Here is a 15,431-nt window from a genome sequence, read left to right on the forward strand (position 1 = left end):
CTCTTTGTTATGTTTTAGTTTGGGTTCACTTTTAACCTTGTCAGTTAACAAATTCATTTCCCCTTTTCATTGGTGAAGCTCCCGCGTAAATTGAATAGATTCCAGGTGTTAAAATGTTTCAATGTAAATATACCATTTTATCTTTAACTTGCTAGAAATTACTCTTTGTAATTTTTTAGTCTGGGTTCACTTCTAACCTTGTCAATTAACAAATTCATTTGCCCTTTCTATTCATTGAGCTCCCGCATAAAATAAATAGATTTCCGTGTTAAAATGTTTCAGTCTAATATCATTTTATCTTTAACTGGCTAGAAATTACTCTTTGTTATGTTTTAGTTTGGGTTCACTTCTAACCTTGTCAATTAACAAATTCATTTGCCCTTTTCATTGGCTGAGCTCCTGCGAAATATACCATTTATCTTTCCTGGCTAAAAATTACTCTTTGTTATATTTTAGATTGAGTACACTTTTGACCTTGTCGATTAACGAATTCATTTGTCTTTTTCATTGACTGAGCTCCCGTGTAAAATGAATAGATTCCACGTATTAAAATGTTTCAATCTAAATACCATTTTATCTTTAACCGGCTCGAAATTATTCTTTGTTATGCTTTACACTAGGCTCACTTCTAAGTTCTAACCTTGTCAATTGACAAATCCATATTTCAATTGATTTATGTATCGGAATTCATTCGCCCCTCGGTTGGAAATTAATAATTGGCTTTATCTATAAGAAAATTGAATTTTTTTGCCATTCTCATTAAATGAGCTCCCGTGTAAAATAAATAGATTCCATGTGTTAAAATATTTCAATCTCTCTCTCTCTCTATCTTTAATTGTGGTTAGAAATTACTCATTGTTGTATTTCAGATTGGAACTTGGGGCTGAAAAAAAAATAATGGAACTTTTTTCTAACGGCGAGTTAAGATAATTTAGACTTAATATGTAACAGAAACAAAATCACTCCAAGTTTTAGGAACAACCAAATCAAAATTCATAATTGCACCTAAGTTGAAAGTTGGTTTGGATCGTGTTTACTACTCTGTTTGAAAATGTCTATTAACAATACATATTGTTACGATTATAGTAATAAAAGAAATAAAGTTAATTAAGTTGTAAAAGACACATGATATTTTGTATTAGAAGCATTTATCTCAATCAAACACTCGTTCTATCGCACTATTATATTTTTTTTTATGTGAAAAAACTTTTTCAGGGTGGGTGTCCACTAACGACATTCATGGCTCAGCCACGATAAGGCAATTCCAGAAGGAATTGGTGGTTGGGCACTAGATATCTATCTGACGCCATCCATCTCCAAATAGTAAATGTGATGCTGAGTTCAGATGTCCGCTCATCTGACAAGTTGGCAGCAAACACTTCCTCCTAATGAATTGACCACAAAGATGGCTGTCAGCTACATCATTACTCAAATCCCTTAATCCTTAATGGAAATCTTTACCAGTTTTGAAATTATATTGAATTGTGTAACAAAATTATCTAAAAGTTAAAATGTGTGTATATGTACTTTTATTTACTTTTTTTATACCTTCACTAACACATTTAATGAAAGGGTTAAATGGGACAAGATTTTAGACATTGGGACTAAACTGGACCTTAAACACAAACATTCCCCAAAAACCCAAACGAACAAACACCAAAGCAAAAGAACACTCTCAGAAGCAAAAGCAGTATTAGCTCTGAAAAAATGGTATTGAAGGCAGTTGGGCTTAATATTTCAAGATTTCAAAGGTATGAAACACCCTTTTCTCTCTTTATTCCATATCTCTGTTGTTGTTTATACTTTCACTCTTATCACTTAAAAATCATTTACATGTTTTGGCAGTTCTTGGACATGGAGATATGTGTTATTAAGATCACACTCTACCAACAAAACGACACCGTTTAATAGCAGTTACCCCAGTTGGGGTGATCTTAAAAAACGAATTTTGAAGGTTCAGAATTGGGTGGATGAAGGCCGTACAGTTTCTATAAACGAGCTCAGGGTCATTATCAGGCAGCTCATTAAACGACGTCGTTTTGGGCCTGCTCTGGAGGTATTGTATTCACTCATCAGTTTTTTTGTTTTTAATTGAAGAAAATTATGGAGTTTTTTTTATCTTTAGGTGCTTGATTGTGTGGTTTAGTAGGGTTACTTGGGTTTATAATGTCAACATTATTAGTGTAGTTTTGTTGGGTTTTTGGAATGCTGGTGGAAGTGTCTTTTTTTGGTTAGAAAATTAAGAATTTATTCTTTTGTGGATGTGTGTGGTTACTTGATTATTATGGTTATTTTGTCCCTGATAGTAGCATTATAGTAATTATTTTCTTCGATTTTTTGTTTTTATTTTGAAAGCTAATACAAATATCTTCCATTGAATTTTGGGTGCTTGATTATATGTTGTAATAAGGTTATTTAAGTCAACAAAATGAGTCAATTGAGATGTTGGTAACTCCAATGCTTGGGTTGAACAAAAAAGGCTCAATCTTTCACTACTCAGGACTTGGGAGTAAGGGAAAGCAAATGTGATCTAACCAAGACGCCCAAGAATTCCATTCTGTAGGGAGGGAGGACCTATTGTATAAGCCAATAATCAGTCGTAGGTGGGTGAGAAAACTGATTTGCTGTGTATTGTCGAATAGAACGCTTAACCCGGCCCCCAACTACGGGGGAAGTCGCACTTTAACAAGCCTTGACTAGGCTTCACATCGATCGTTTTGTCCACTGAACTCATCAATCAACCTTGTTCTTGATCTCACTATGGACTCCAACTCTATCTATTAATGAAGACGCTTTATCTAATGAAGCAGGAAAATGACTACAAAAGCAATCGAACGGACAAGGCTCTGTAAGAGAGAAATATCTTCTTTTGTTGTAAATTTGATGGGACAAAAAGTTGGGTGCTTGTTGCTGGTGGGAGGTAGCAGGTATCTCATGGATTTAGTTGAGGTGCGCGCAAGCTGGGTGCTTGGTTATGTGGTTTATAGCTTTATACTACTATTTTTCTTCTTCTTATGAAGGTAAATTATAATTGATGTGAGGGAACCCCTTAATTCCAGGTGTGAGATAAACTGGAGAATCTACGAGAAGAAATGAGTTTCTCGAAAGAGCATACCAAAAATAACCTTCCGCTAATCTGTAAAAAGAATTTTCTATTTGTTTCCTCAAAATTTTGAAATGTCCGTACATTTATATACTGCTAATATCAGCTTATACAGTTGATAGAGGCATACTGGTGAGGATTTGGCATTATCTTTTAATTATGTCAGCTTTATAATAACTGAGAAATAGGTTAACTAAGGATTTTTACTCAAAACTGGTGGAAATTTTACACAAGGACTATGGAACCTTTTCTTCTGAAATATCTTTTCTCCCTTTGATCTGAGTGTGCATGTAATGAAGAAAGATAAATTAAAACAATATTTTATATCTTTTTTTCTTTCTTTTTTATTTGCAGATACTTAACTGGATGGAAACTCAACATAGTTGTCAGATGTCACCTTATGATTATGCCCGGAGACAGGAATTAACTGTTAAAGAACACGGTAGAATAGAAGCTGAAAGATATTTTGAGAGTTTCAAGCACTGTTTCACTGAAAGCTGCTTCCCTCCCTCTTCTTCGTTGTTATGTTGAAGAAAGGTCCACTGAGAAGGCTGAAGCTTTCATGCTAAAGATGAACAAGTTGGGACTTGTTCTGAGCCCTCATCCGTTTAATGAGATGATGAAGCTTTATAAGGCCACATCTCAGTACCAGAAAGTACCATCTGTCATTCTGCAAATGAAACAAAACCGAATAACCTTAAATGTCCTCTCCTATAATCTCTGGATGGACGCATGTGGGGAGCTCTCTGGGGTTGAATCAGCAGAGATGGTATACAAAGAGATGCTGAGTGACCAAAATGTAGAAGTGGGATGGAGCTCTTTATCTACATTAGCGAATATTTATAAAAAAGCAGGACTGACAGACAAGGCAATTTTGGCCCTCAAAACTGCTGAAAAGAAAATATCTAACAGTAGTCACTATCCTTACTTCTTTCTCATTACGCAGTATGCTTCTTTGAATAACAAAGTTGGAGTACTTCAGGTATGGGAAGCTTCTAAAGCAGTAAACTCCACAATAACTTGTGCCAATTACATGTGTATCTTGTCGTCTTTGGTCAAGCTTGGTGACATGAGAGAAGCCGAGAGAATTTTTGCGGAATGGGAGTCTCAATGCAGGACATATGACATTAGGGTCTCCAACATACTTCTCGGTGGATACATGAGAAATGGATCTGTGGAAAAAGCTGAATCATTACATTTCCGCACATTGGAGAAAGGTGGTTGTCCCAATTCTAAAACCTGGGAGATACTGATGGAGGGCTGGATAAGAAGTCAACAAATGGATAAAGCTATTTATGCCTTGAAAAGTGGTCTTGCTGCTCTAAAACATTATGAATTGAGTCCATCACCAAGTATTGCTGTTGCAATTTCAGAATATTTTGAAGAAACTAGAAATTTTGAGAAGGCTATGGAGTTTCTTAAAACTCTAAGACATTTTGGTAGTGCTAATTTGCAAGTGTACAAGTCATTGCTTAGAATGCAAACGTCAAGAGAAGAAAGTCTGCTGTACATCCTTGAAATGATGCAGAAGGATGGAATTGACGTGGATGATGAGACCTCTGCCGTCTATTCAGGCGTTTTACGTTGTGAGAACTGAACACATATATTGGTACTTTAATTGTTCTTAAAAGCTCGACTTTTAAACCTGGGCAAAAGATAGGTTAGTACATCGAGCATGTTGCCTTGTAAGAGAACATGCCATTTATTTATTTTTTTTCTTCGGTTTGTCACTTGGTGCTAGCTCTGGGTCTGCGGCTTAAAATATGGAGAGCACAGGGGATGTGAATGTGATAGATTGAGACTGCATCCTGTAGCAGTTGGTAAGTTTCTGTTTGATTAAACTACTTTCTTTTCTCATGATTCCCTTTGCACTTGGAAGTTGCAATATCAGTAACTCGGTAAAAGATTATGACTTCTGCATTTTCAATTATCTAGCCAGAGTGTAGATTTATTCTACTAACTGTTGTTGTTTTTATAATACTTGAATTTTTGGGCATTTGATATTCACGTATAAAGTTCCATAAATGATAGCTGGATATCTTACAGATCACAAACGAGCCAGCAAGGACCTTCTAAGTGTGAAAAATTAATTTCCTCTTGAAGTCTTTATCATGATCGATGATTTTCCTGCTTATGCATAGTTCAGGTTTAAGATTATGATGCAACTTTATCAAACATATCGTGCTTAATTTACTTTGTGCATCATCTGAGCTTCTATGTCCACTGTAAGATATAAGCTTTGATCGACATCTCACCTTTCCTGGATATTTCTGTTTCAACAAGTATTTTCTCTAGAATCCTTTTCAACTTTGAAATCCGTTCTTATTATTTACACTTTTAGCATGATTCATAGTCTTGCAAGCTTTTCTTGTGGCTCTGTTCAATCTCTCACTTTCATGTGAAGAATACCAGAGTTTTATCATTTGCAACAGGATGATGAAGCTTCAGTAAAAGCATGTTTTTTACATTTTCTGTTGCACTAGTGAACTTCATGCACATCGTAGACCTATTATGATATTTCTTTCAATTTGAGGCTTTTCTGGTGAACTGGCCAAAGAAAATGGCTCCTAATTATATATATATATATATATATATATATATATATATATATATTTTTATCATTGTATGTTCTTAATGCCTTCCAAACTAATATGAAGTTGTATCATGATAGAGATGATATGGATCAGTTACCTGGTTTGGAGTGGGATAATATACTGGTTCTTTGACTTGCAACATCTCTACGTGTGTGTAACAAACTTGCTTTCTCTCTGGCTCTTTTATTGATTATATTCAAATATATGTATGGCAGTAGTATGGGTGATTTTGAACAAATAGCTGTATGATCATTTATGGATGCGAGCTGAATGTCAATTTTAATGTGTATAGCCTTACTAATGGATGAGGGTTGCTTCCTCGTTAATGGTCGATTAAATTATAGTTCAAGGTCTCGGGTCCTTTGTAGCTAATTATGATCAATGTATCAGTGCTGGGTTTCTTTTAACTTTCACAGCCCTTTTTCCACCTCGCTTTGAACTAAAACGAAATTTGCTTTTACTTGCAGAAAGTTGAAGGAGCTCAAATGCTGCGTGCAATGCTCCCTGACAATTTGACTAGTTGAAGTTTCTTTAATTTTACAGAAAATGACTATGATATCATGGTCCTAGACACTTATGCTCTTATTTCCCTACAAATTGTATTTGATAGGCAAATCTTACATGTCATACAAACTCATGGAAAAGATTACATGTCATATAATCATACAAGTAAAATCTTCCTCCATGGGAACAGATTTTAGATTTCAAGGTGATGCTGAAGCAACCAACATCTTGTAAAATCCTTTGTTATGCTCTAACAATTTGTCCTTGGGTGGTGTACACTCTTTCAGAATGGGAGCAGCTTCAAGGACATTCTGAAACCATGAAACAAGTGAAGGCATTTCCTCTGCATCAATAAGTTTGATATTCACAATCTCCTCAACAATCTGAGCCCAGCAAATGATCCAAGCACATGCAACATCCATGAAGCCTATTTTCGTGTCTCCAAAAAAGCGTTTCCTGCCTAGTTCGTCCTCTAAAATTTTCAAGTTTTCACGAGCTTCTTTTGCTGTCTTCTTCTGCTCCTCTCCGACCTTGGAGAAAGTACCAAATATTCCTGGCACACACTGTAAAGAAAAAAAGAGCATGAACAATCCCAGCGAGTTGCTGCAAGATGATAAACAAGTAACAGGAATGGATTCTTTCATATGGTTATTACCTTTTCATCAACAAATTTTGCCCAAAACCGTGATTTGGCTCTTTCATAAGGATCTTCAGGGAGGAGGGGATTGTGCTTCCATGTCTCTTCAATGTATTCAAGTATGACTAGTGATTCTGCAATGGGTTTACCATTATGAACCAAAACTGGAATCTTTTTATGAACTGGATTATACTGTAAGAGTAGGGAACTTTTGTTTGAGAGATCTTCTTCTTGGTAGTCATATTCAATCCCTTTAATTTTCAGTGCCCAATGAACCCTGAGAGTAAAAGGGCTTGCCCAGTATCCAAGCAATTTCACTTCCTCACCTGCCATTGCTGGTTCTTGTTTTGTAGGCTAAATATCTCTTGTTATATAGAGGTACAATTCTTACTGCGACATGTTGGGATATTACAAGTCTTGAGGTAGTTAAGTGTGAAATAATGAATTGATTTTGACAATTACATGTTTACTACTTTTCTTAAAAGGTACTTCCGTGTCAAGGTAAACCAGCAAGATGATTGATTCTTTTGACTTCTTCTTTTCCCGCCGATTCTTTTGACTTTTCAATGGAGAAATTAATAGTCCTTTCTGTTAATTAATCTCATTGGAAAATGACAACTTCCGCAATCATATTCACATAGTTTTGTGATTATTTCATCTGGCACAAGTTCTCTTAATTTTATCTCCAGTAAGGTCCACGAAAATACATTAGTGTTTTCCAAGAATAAGAAATCCTCTTTCTTACTTTACTCTCTAGTAATAGATGTTTTGGCATTAGCATAAATGAAAGATATAAGTTTGACAAAATTAACGAATGAATAAATTTTAAGGCTGCTTTCTACATAATTTTCTAGTCAAGCGAAACAAGTCAAAATGACTGATCAAAAAAAAAAAAAAGTGAAAAAGGTAAACACAGGTAATCAAACATTATAAAGGACAATGTTCAATGATTGTCTAAATGTTCTCTTAATGATTTTGATTTTTCCATTAACATGAGTAACTTGGTGTTAAAATAAACTGACATGCTAAGAGCAACCATCAAAATTAAACTATTGAAAAGCATTTTTCGAAAGCATTTATCAGTCATAGGTCACACTTGAATAAATACTATCGTCTGTCAACTATTCATAACTTAAAACTCCGGGATAATTGAATTCAGAACTCTATTAAGTTCTTGGCAATTTAAACCAATTTCCGCCATTTGTAGGATTCCTTTATTTACTAGAAGCATAGGACTTAAGCACTCTTCTCAGTGATGATTTCCTTTTTCTACCTTTTGGGATTGAGGAGATGGATTTCATTTCATGCAAAACAAGCTTATACAAATGAACGATATCCACTAAATAAGGTCATTAACATACAGTTGTTTAGACAATCACTCATAGAAGTGCTCAGATATAAATTAGCGAGCAGATATTCGCTCGCACCACATAACTGCGTGAGCTTGCTCACTTTTCCGATCATAAGCCTGAGTAGAGCAAGAGGGTTACAAATAAAACTAGTCACTTTATGGACCCCAACTTACTCAGGGTTGATGCATAATTGCTGATATGTGAGTTACATAGCATTACAACATTGACTAACTTCCTGTCAAGCTTAAAATACAATTCATCAGAGATCACCGCAGAAAATATTTATTCCACCTCAAAAAACTTATACAAGATGCTCTCCTACTTGATGTTACTGCAATGATGATAAAGCCTGTGAAACATTTCTCGAGATTCGATCATGGACTGGCTCCTGCAGGAAGAACAAGTTTCAGTAACTGCTGTAGTCATCCAATAATGGTTCCCTACATAGCTTTACCTTTGTCCCAGGCATCTCGAATCTTGAATTTGTTATTGTCTCGAATAAGAAAATATACCTGTTTAATGAAGTGGATATCAGCACTAATAATGGAAAAAGTGAACAAAGACAATCGTAGGCAACTTAGATGTAAGTAGATCACAATCAAGTGAAGTTTCAAGGCGTTGTTAGTTAAAAATGAGTGGAGGCTTTGCCTCGACAATGGTAACATGGGAAGACATGGACACATACCGCCAAGCTAATTCAGAAACAAGTTCTTCTGGAGCGTCAGGCAAGACCTAAGCAGGAAAATTGATTTCTTTGATTAATGCAGTTCGAAAATGAGTTATCTAATTACAAGGAAGTGAGCGGAAATAAAATGCCTATTTCCTACAGATTACCTCATCCTCGTATGGGTTGCAATGATTTTTGAACCACAGCCTCAAAAATTCCTAGGCAAATATTAGTAGTGGTAAGTGTCAACGTATTGCAAGAGACAACATACTCAACACTGTATAATCTAAGATAACCGGAAACATCAAAGAAGAAAATAATTTTTTTTCTTTGCTAATCAAGTAGAGTTTAATGCTTGAGCATGTATGTAAGGCCTGAGGGATACAGATTAAGCTTTATATAATGTAAGAAACCTTGTCGATGTTTTCAGGCTCAAGACCATTCTGAAAGCGCTCCTGGTAAGAATGAGCAATCCAGTATCTGCTTGAGTCGGGCGTATGCACCTAAAAGGAGGAGGCAGAAGATGAGGTCTGTAGTGAGAAAAAGTAGAATCACTGTCAAAGAGAAACAAGGCTATCTAATGCTTACCTCATCAATCAGATAAATCTGACCATCAGGTCCCTTCCCAAATTCATATTTGGTGTCCACCAATATCAGACCATGATCCAGTGCTACGCGCTGCAATATGAAAGTTTTTTTGATAAGTACACACTGCAATATGAAAGTTAGTGAAGACAAGTTTAAAACCATGGAAAAGACTCAAGGCTATAAGCCACTGACAGTTAGATTTGTGCTCCAACTAAAAAGGTTAACAAACACTTTGATTTTAGAGAACAGTTGTCCAAAAGCATCTGCGTTCCTCTCTGTCCACGGCTAAGACAGAATATACATCAAAAACTTTAGCCGTTAGTCTTTTAAAAGATTTGAGACGCAGGACAGGGTATTTTTTCCTATCATGGAGGCATTAGCCCAACAAACATTTTTAAGTTTTAATAGTTTTTTTTTTTTTAAAGGACTAATATTTTAAAATAGATTAAGATATAAAACTTACAGAATACGCAATATACGTATGACAATTGACTTAACTATCTAGCATAATAATAACAATGAATGTACATACCTTATGTACATATAATGTATTCTAACTCGCCAAGTAGTTAATTATAGAGCAACAACAATTATATAAATTTAAGTTAAGTACTTAAAGAAAATGATCTGGGATCAAAGTACTGTATGGGCATTCTTGGGGAGTAAAAGATGGATAGCATAAAGGAGTAAAGCATTCATGTGGCAAATGCTCCTCCTATTGAGGCACTAACCCATGATATTTAAAGGCCAACTCGCTGAGTGGATCACAACTTTGCGTTTAAAAGATTGGCCATTATTACTTTGAATAACTTCCACACCGAAGTGTATAACCTTCAAGATTCATCACTGAATCTAGTTGTTGAGATCAGTATGATGACACTTGCTAAAACAAGCACAAGATACAGAAATTTTCTACAGCAAGCAACACTTCCAGCAACTACTCATTAAGGGCATGCTGTTCATGGAAGAGCAAATTGAAAATATGAACACCATGTATTTCCGAGGAAGGATTGAAAACTACTTCACCTCTTGACTATAAGTCAGCAACTCATATGTAGGTAAAAAGATCTGAGAACTGGAACGAAATTTAGAGACAAACAGAAGGAATTTTTCACCAATAAATCGCTATAACTGACAACACGCACTCATTAAGGCCACATATCTTAGTGCAAGTTTGCTATTAGCAGAAGTGTCTACACATATTTGCTCAAGGATAGCAACGTGTCATACTTTATATAACTAATTAAATTCATCATTTGGGGAGCAATAACTTTTTTTGTCTATACAGAATACCTCTCTTGACTTATCCACACTTATCAATGAACAAGGAATAAAAGACTATTGCACAGCATTAATTAAAGCAATTTGTTAAAAAACATCATGAAGAGCTTGAAATTTAGAAATAGCGGTGATATTGAAGTGAGAGCAGGACATTATTGGTTCAGTCAGCAGATTTGAGTTAAAGAGACCGGCATTAGCAGCTAATGGAAGAAAGGCATGATAAGAATCAATCAAAATAACAGGATAAGACTGATTACCTGGCCAAACTCAAATAAGCTCATTGCCTTCCTACTCACTTCATCATAATCAGCTTGAGTCATAAGACCACGTTGAACTATCTGCAGTATATTTATTGCAGATAAGCTTCATTCTCAGCTTAAACCAACATTGATTCAATACTACAACATATGTCTAAAGCCCCAGCCTTTGGCATGCAAATACTCGAAAAGCTAAAAAACTTGACTCTAATACCAGGAAGTAGACCAACCAGACCATACATTGTTACAAACAGCATCAAAATACCCAGATGCAAAACAGAAAGACGGCAATGTGACCTTCCAAGAGCAGGACCATTAGCACCTTTAGCGACTTTTCATATTTCACATAACTATATCTTACACTACCTTTTTTTTTTTTTTTTTTTTTTTGGGTTGAACTATATCGTACACTATTTCCCATCAACATGTAAGAAATTAGCGTATTCTGTTGCAGTGTTGCAAATAGAAAGAAAAGATAGACTGCTAGGAAAGTAAGAAGAAAAAGAAAAACAAGAAGAAAGATACAGACCTCATCTGGTGTTACAGGAACATCATGATCTGCTGCTTTAGTTGTCGGAGTAAGTATATTTTCTGTAAGCTTTTGATTTTTCATCAAGCCTGTAAAACACATTCATCTTCTTTACTCTAAGAACAAAAATCTAGGGGAAAAAATAAAAAGAGAAAGACAAAAGCTAAATAAAAACAGTGGCATTCATGCATTATACAAACCACACCATCTGGAAGGCTGTTGCCACAATAATTCCGAACCCCTTTATTGTAGACTGTCCAGAGTGATGTATCAGTGCTTCCAGTAACATATCCTCTTACTAGAAAAGGAAGATATCGTTAATATCTTAAGTCATGGCTTTATTGATTTATAATAAGTAACAAAATACTCACCAACAAACATAAACTACAATGAGAACTAGATTCAAGTATGACCGAGTAACTTCATGCAAAAAGCTTTTAGAAGTTTCTTTCTTTTTATTTGATAAGTAAAGTTTTTAAATTATAATAATGGCATTAAAAGACTCTTGAAAACTTAGAAGCATAAATAACAGACACTTATTAGGAGGTTTTCAGCTTACACCCTTTATGACACCCATTATGAATTTCAATTGCATAATTACAAAGACACACTATTGGTTAGCTCCCTTCATCCCCAAAAGAGAGGGAGCATTAAGGATGCTTCAAAGTGACATCTAAAAAGACTTTCATTTGCATAATTGCAAGGACTTGCCTTCAAATGGCCCCCTTCCTCCCAAAAAAGAGAAAGGAAACGCTGGGGATGCTATGATAGCCATAGTAGTGACTAGTGACTCATATTTGTTCCAAAGGAAGATTCAAACATATAGATAGACTCTTTCAGCATTTCCCTCACAGTAAGAAGTCGCATGATAGTCCACAATTTATGCGCTTTAAGTTATGTTAAATTTTCCCTTTTATTTTATCTTGTTTTTCTTTTCTCCGTCCTTTTTTTCCCTGGTGGGTTGGGTGGATAGGATCAGTAACCATGTTGAACTTTTTTTTCGATTGGTTAACCATGTTAAACTTGTAAAGTTGATAAATGAGAATTTTGACTAAATATATAAGCACCATAGACCAAGACGAGCCCCAGATTAAGAATAACATCCAGCTAACTTCTATTGTTTCTAAACATGCAGGTGGTGGAATATAACCAAAACTGATAATTTGGCTTACTTCAACAATTACCTCACTATATACATATATAAAAGAACCTAACACACACACATATAGCTCATTATATGTCGGTCAAGAAGTGATACAATTCTGAAGATTACCACTACAAAGTAGAAACTCACCAACAAATTCAACAGGAAAAACCAAACATTTCCTCGCAATAGTTACATTTCTATCAGGCACCGATACCACTGCATTAGGGGTAATATGTTGAGTTTTATTAAACCACCATAAACTTGTCTCATTAAGGACCTGTATACCCGCAATGCAACTAGGTTAAAGCTTGAAGACAGTGATCATGTTATACTTATTACTAATTGAATACATACTATCAATGTATTCTTTGTATAATTTCGGGAATAATAAATAACTTTACCTGGCCTTTGAAGGGGATGGAAGCAAGAATTCTGTCAAATGCACTTTGCCTATCTGTTGTCACCAATACAAGATAATCCCCTCCATCATATATATCTCTAACCTTCAGAACACATGGAATTTGTCATATATACATTCGACAACAAATCATATTTCAAAACTATGCATATAAATTTTGGATAAAGTTATCAACTTTCCATCAAGAAAAATAAAATCCCTTTATCAAAACTAAGCATTTAAACTTTTGGACAAAGTTCAAGCATCCCACATATATATCTGTCACTAGGGGTGTTCATGGTTCGGTTTGGGTCGGTTATTGGTTAAAACCATAACCAAACCAATTTAGTCGGTTTTTAAATGTCTAAAACCATAACCAAACCAAGTAAAATAATAACACACACTTGGTTATTGTCGGTTTGATTCGGTTTGGTTCGGTTTGGTTCGGTTTTTCAATTTATTACTAGCCGTGACAATTCAAATATTCTCTCTCTACATTCTTCAAATTTCTTATTGAAGGCTCTTTTTTCTGCTGGTTTGACACAAGTAGATGAACTTTGTTGGGTATATTCTTGAAAGACATCTTTGATGGCAATGTAAAATGAAAAGAGATAGTAGGATTTTAGTAGTTTTTTACCCTTATGCTTACGACTTATTAGAGTTGAGCCATTGTTTTTCAACTTGGACATATTCTTTTAAGACATGGGCCTTAAAAATAAGTAGACCAAAATTAAATTAATAATTAAAAGGTATAAAATATCTTTAATTATTTATGAAAAGTTAATATTATACATATAAATAATTATAAATTTTATGTATATAATTATCGGTTTGGGGTTATTTATTCGGTTATTTTTTACTATAACCATAACCAAACCAAATATTATCGGTTTTTTTTATCAAATTTAAAACCAAACCAAACCAAATGTCGGTTTTTTTTATTCGGCATTTAAAAATTTTCGATTTGGTTTTGGTTTTAACCAAAACTGTGAACAGCCCTATCTGTCACACTCACTAGCTAAAAGAGAAAAAAAAAAGTAAACCAAAACACCAAATACAGAATTACAAAAAAGCTTATGTATGCACTAAAAAAAAATTAAAACAAAAAAGAGAACACAAGTCTTATTATGTATGTATTACCTTGCCTCTAATTTTGGACTTGAGTGCAGGTACAGTTAAATCAAGATGAGTTTCAGATAAGCAATTAGATATAGAACTTTTGATAGAGCTCATTACTTCTTCCTTGTGGTCATTATTGGTTAAGGCTACAAGGGGTACTGGATTTTGCTGCTGGTTTGACATAGTAGATGAAGTGATGGTTGGGTATTTCTTGAATTTTGTAATCTTTGAGGATGTTGTTTGTGAGATTGAAAATCTTGGTTGGTTGATAGATTGAAGGTTTGTGTTTAGGGTTTTTGGAGGGTTTAAGGTTGGCAAACGATGAGCCATTGTTTTCCGATTCTTTCTCCTTTTTGAGTTTTGTGAAGGTCTAAAAAGAGTTTACTTTGTGAGCTACGGCATATTTATAAAGAAACGGGACTGGGAAAGAAGAGAAGAAATAAGACAACCATTGAACTATTTATTGGGGTTATTTCGTTGGGATAATTATCTCATTATAATTCAGTATGAAATATACAATATTAGTTTTTTTTAATTTTTAAATTACAATCAAACCTCTCTATAATGGCAGCAGCATTTATCCGAGAATTTCATGACTGCTATAGTGAGATATTGTTATATATGTATACTAGCATTTTATGTTTATATCTCATTCAGTTGTTATAAATAAAAGTGCGCAAATAATTATTATTCTGTACTTTTTATGTTACATATAAACGAATACAATATACTTGTTAAGTTTTAAATCTCAATTGATTTTCATATTTCAATAATTAAAAATCAAAAAGAGTAATAAATTACTAATAAATCCATAACTAATTGTACCATACCGATAAAGAATTAAACATATGTGTTTAAAATTAATTTAGAATTTAAATATTTCAAATATTTCAAATTTGATGTAATAATTCTACAATTGTAGGTTGTTTCGTAAATTACAGTCTCTATTTTGTCCAAACTTTCAATAAAAGCGAAGTCAATAGCTTTACCTTGAAGGCTGTTTAAGAGCTTAACAACTGACTTTTCTATCTCAACCCAAGTAACAATTGACTCTTAACAAGAGTTTTTTTATTTTTATACATAATTTATTTCTTCTAAAATATTATTACATAATATTTGAGTGACTGTTATAGCGAAAATTTTACAAAAAACTCACTAAAATGAATGATATTATTTTATAAATCAGAATCAACTGTTATAAGAAATATAAATATCAGGAAAAACGGACCAAAAATCTAGATTATAGTGAAATTTTA

At 34.2% G+C, this 15,431-nt stretch overlaps 3 protein-coding genes across 3 annotated transcripts; 1 reads left to right on the forward strand and 2 right to left on the reverse strand.

Annotated features, from left to right (window-relative positions):
* The first annotated feature begins 1,282 nt into the window (after window positions 1-1,282).
* On the forward strand, window positions 1,283-7,079 carry LOC132063486 (pentatricopeptide repeat-containing protein At5g27460). The gene is given in 5 exon segments (XM_059456043.1): window positions 1,283-1,751; window positions 1,846-2,056; window positions 3,458-3,576; window positions 3,578-4,923; window positions 6,165-7,079. Coding segments are annotated over 4 exon segments (1,497 nt in total). The 5' UTR covers window positions 1,283-1,707; the 3' UTR covers window positions 4,701-4,923; window positions 6,165-7,079.
* LOC132063489 (glutathione transferase GST 23-like) lies at window positions 6,174-7,242 on the reverse strand. The gene is made up of 2 exons (XM_059456047.1): window positions 6,857-7,242; window positions 6,174-6,764 (listed from the first exon to the last, which is right to left on the reverse strand). The coding sequence occupies exons 1-2, from the start codon at window positions 7,169-7,171 to the stop codon at window positions 6,402-6,404; spliced, it is 678 nt and encodes a 225-aa protein (XP_059312030.1). The 5' UTR covers window positions 7,172-7,242; the 3' UTR covers window positions 6,174-6,401.
* A 913-nt stretch (window positions 7,243-8,155) lies between these two features.
* Window positions 8,156-14,552, reverse strand: LOC132063488 (phosphoribosylaminoimidazole-succinocarboxamide synthase, chloroplastic). Its single transcript, XM_059456046.1, has 12 exons — window positions 14,197-14,552; window positions 13,061-13,162; window positions 12,807-12,936; window positions 11,718-11,810; window positions 11,513-11,601; window positions 10,984-11,064; window positions 9,446-9,535; window positions 9,271-9,360; window positions 9,025-9,075; window positions 8,876-8,922; window positions 8,645-8,702; window positions 8,156-8,578 (listed from the first exon to the last, which is right to left on the reverse strand). Exons 1-12 carry the CDS (start codon window positions 14,503-14,505, stop codon window positions 8,519-8,521), a joined length of 1,200 nt encoding a protein of 399 aa, XP_059312029.1. The 5' UTR covers window positions 14,506-14,552; the 3' UTR covers window positions 8,156-8,518.
* Between the last annotated feature and the right edge of the window lie 879 nt (window positions 14,553-15,431).

The sequence above is a fragment of the Lycium ferocissimum genome, chromosome 7, assembly GCF_029784015.1.
Source record: "Lycium ferocissimum isolate CSIRO_LF1 chromosome 7, AGI_CSIRO_Lferr_CH_V1, whole genome shotgun sequence".
Taxonomy (NCBI): Eukaryota; Viridiplantae; Streptophyta; class Magnoliopsida; order Solanales; family Solanaceae; genus Lycium; species Lycium ferocissimum.

Excerpts from the sequence above, each read along its gene's own strand:
- LOC132063489 (XM_059456047.1), bottom strand. The coding sequence starts at position 7,171 with ATGGCAGGTGAGGAAGTGAAATTGCTTGGATACTGGGCAAGCCCTTTT. Across the intron at positions 6,765-6,856 it reads CAAAATTTGTTGATGAAAAG|TGTGTGCCAGGAATATTTGG; the intron begins GTAATAACCATA and ends TTTTCTTTACAG.
- LOC132063488 (XM_059456046.1), bottom strand. The coding sequence starts at position 14,505 with ATGGCTCATCGTTTGCCAACCTTAAACCCTCCAAAAACCCTAAACACA. Across the intron at positions 11,065-11,512 it reads TTCCTGTAACACCAGATGAG|ATAGTTCAACGTGGTCTTAT; the intron begins GTCTGTATCTTT and ends AATATACTGCAG. Across the intron at positions 8,923-9,024 it reads GCAACCCATACGAGGATGAG|GTCTTGCCTGACGCTCCAGA; the intron begins GTAATCTGTAGG and ends TTTCCTGCTTAG.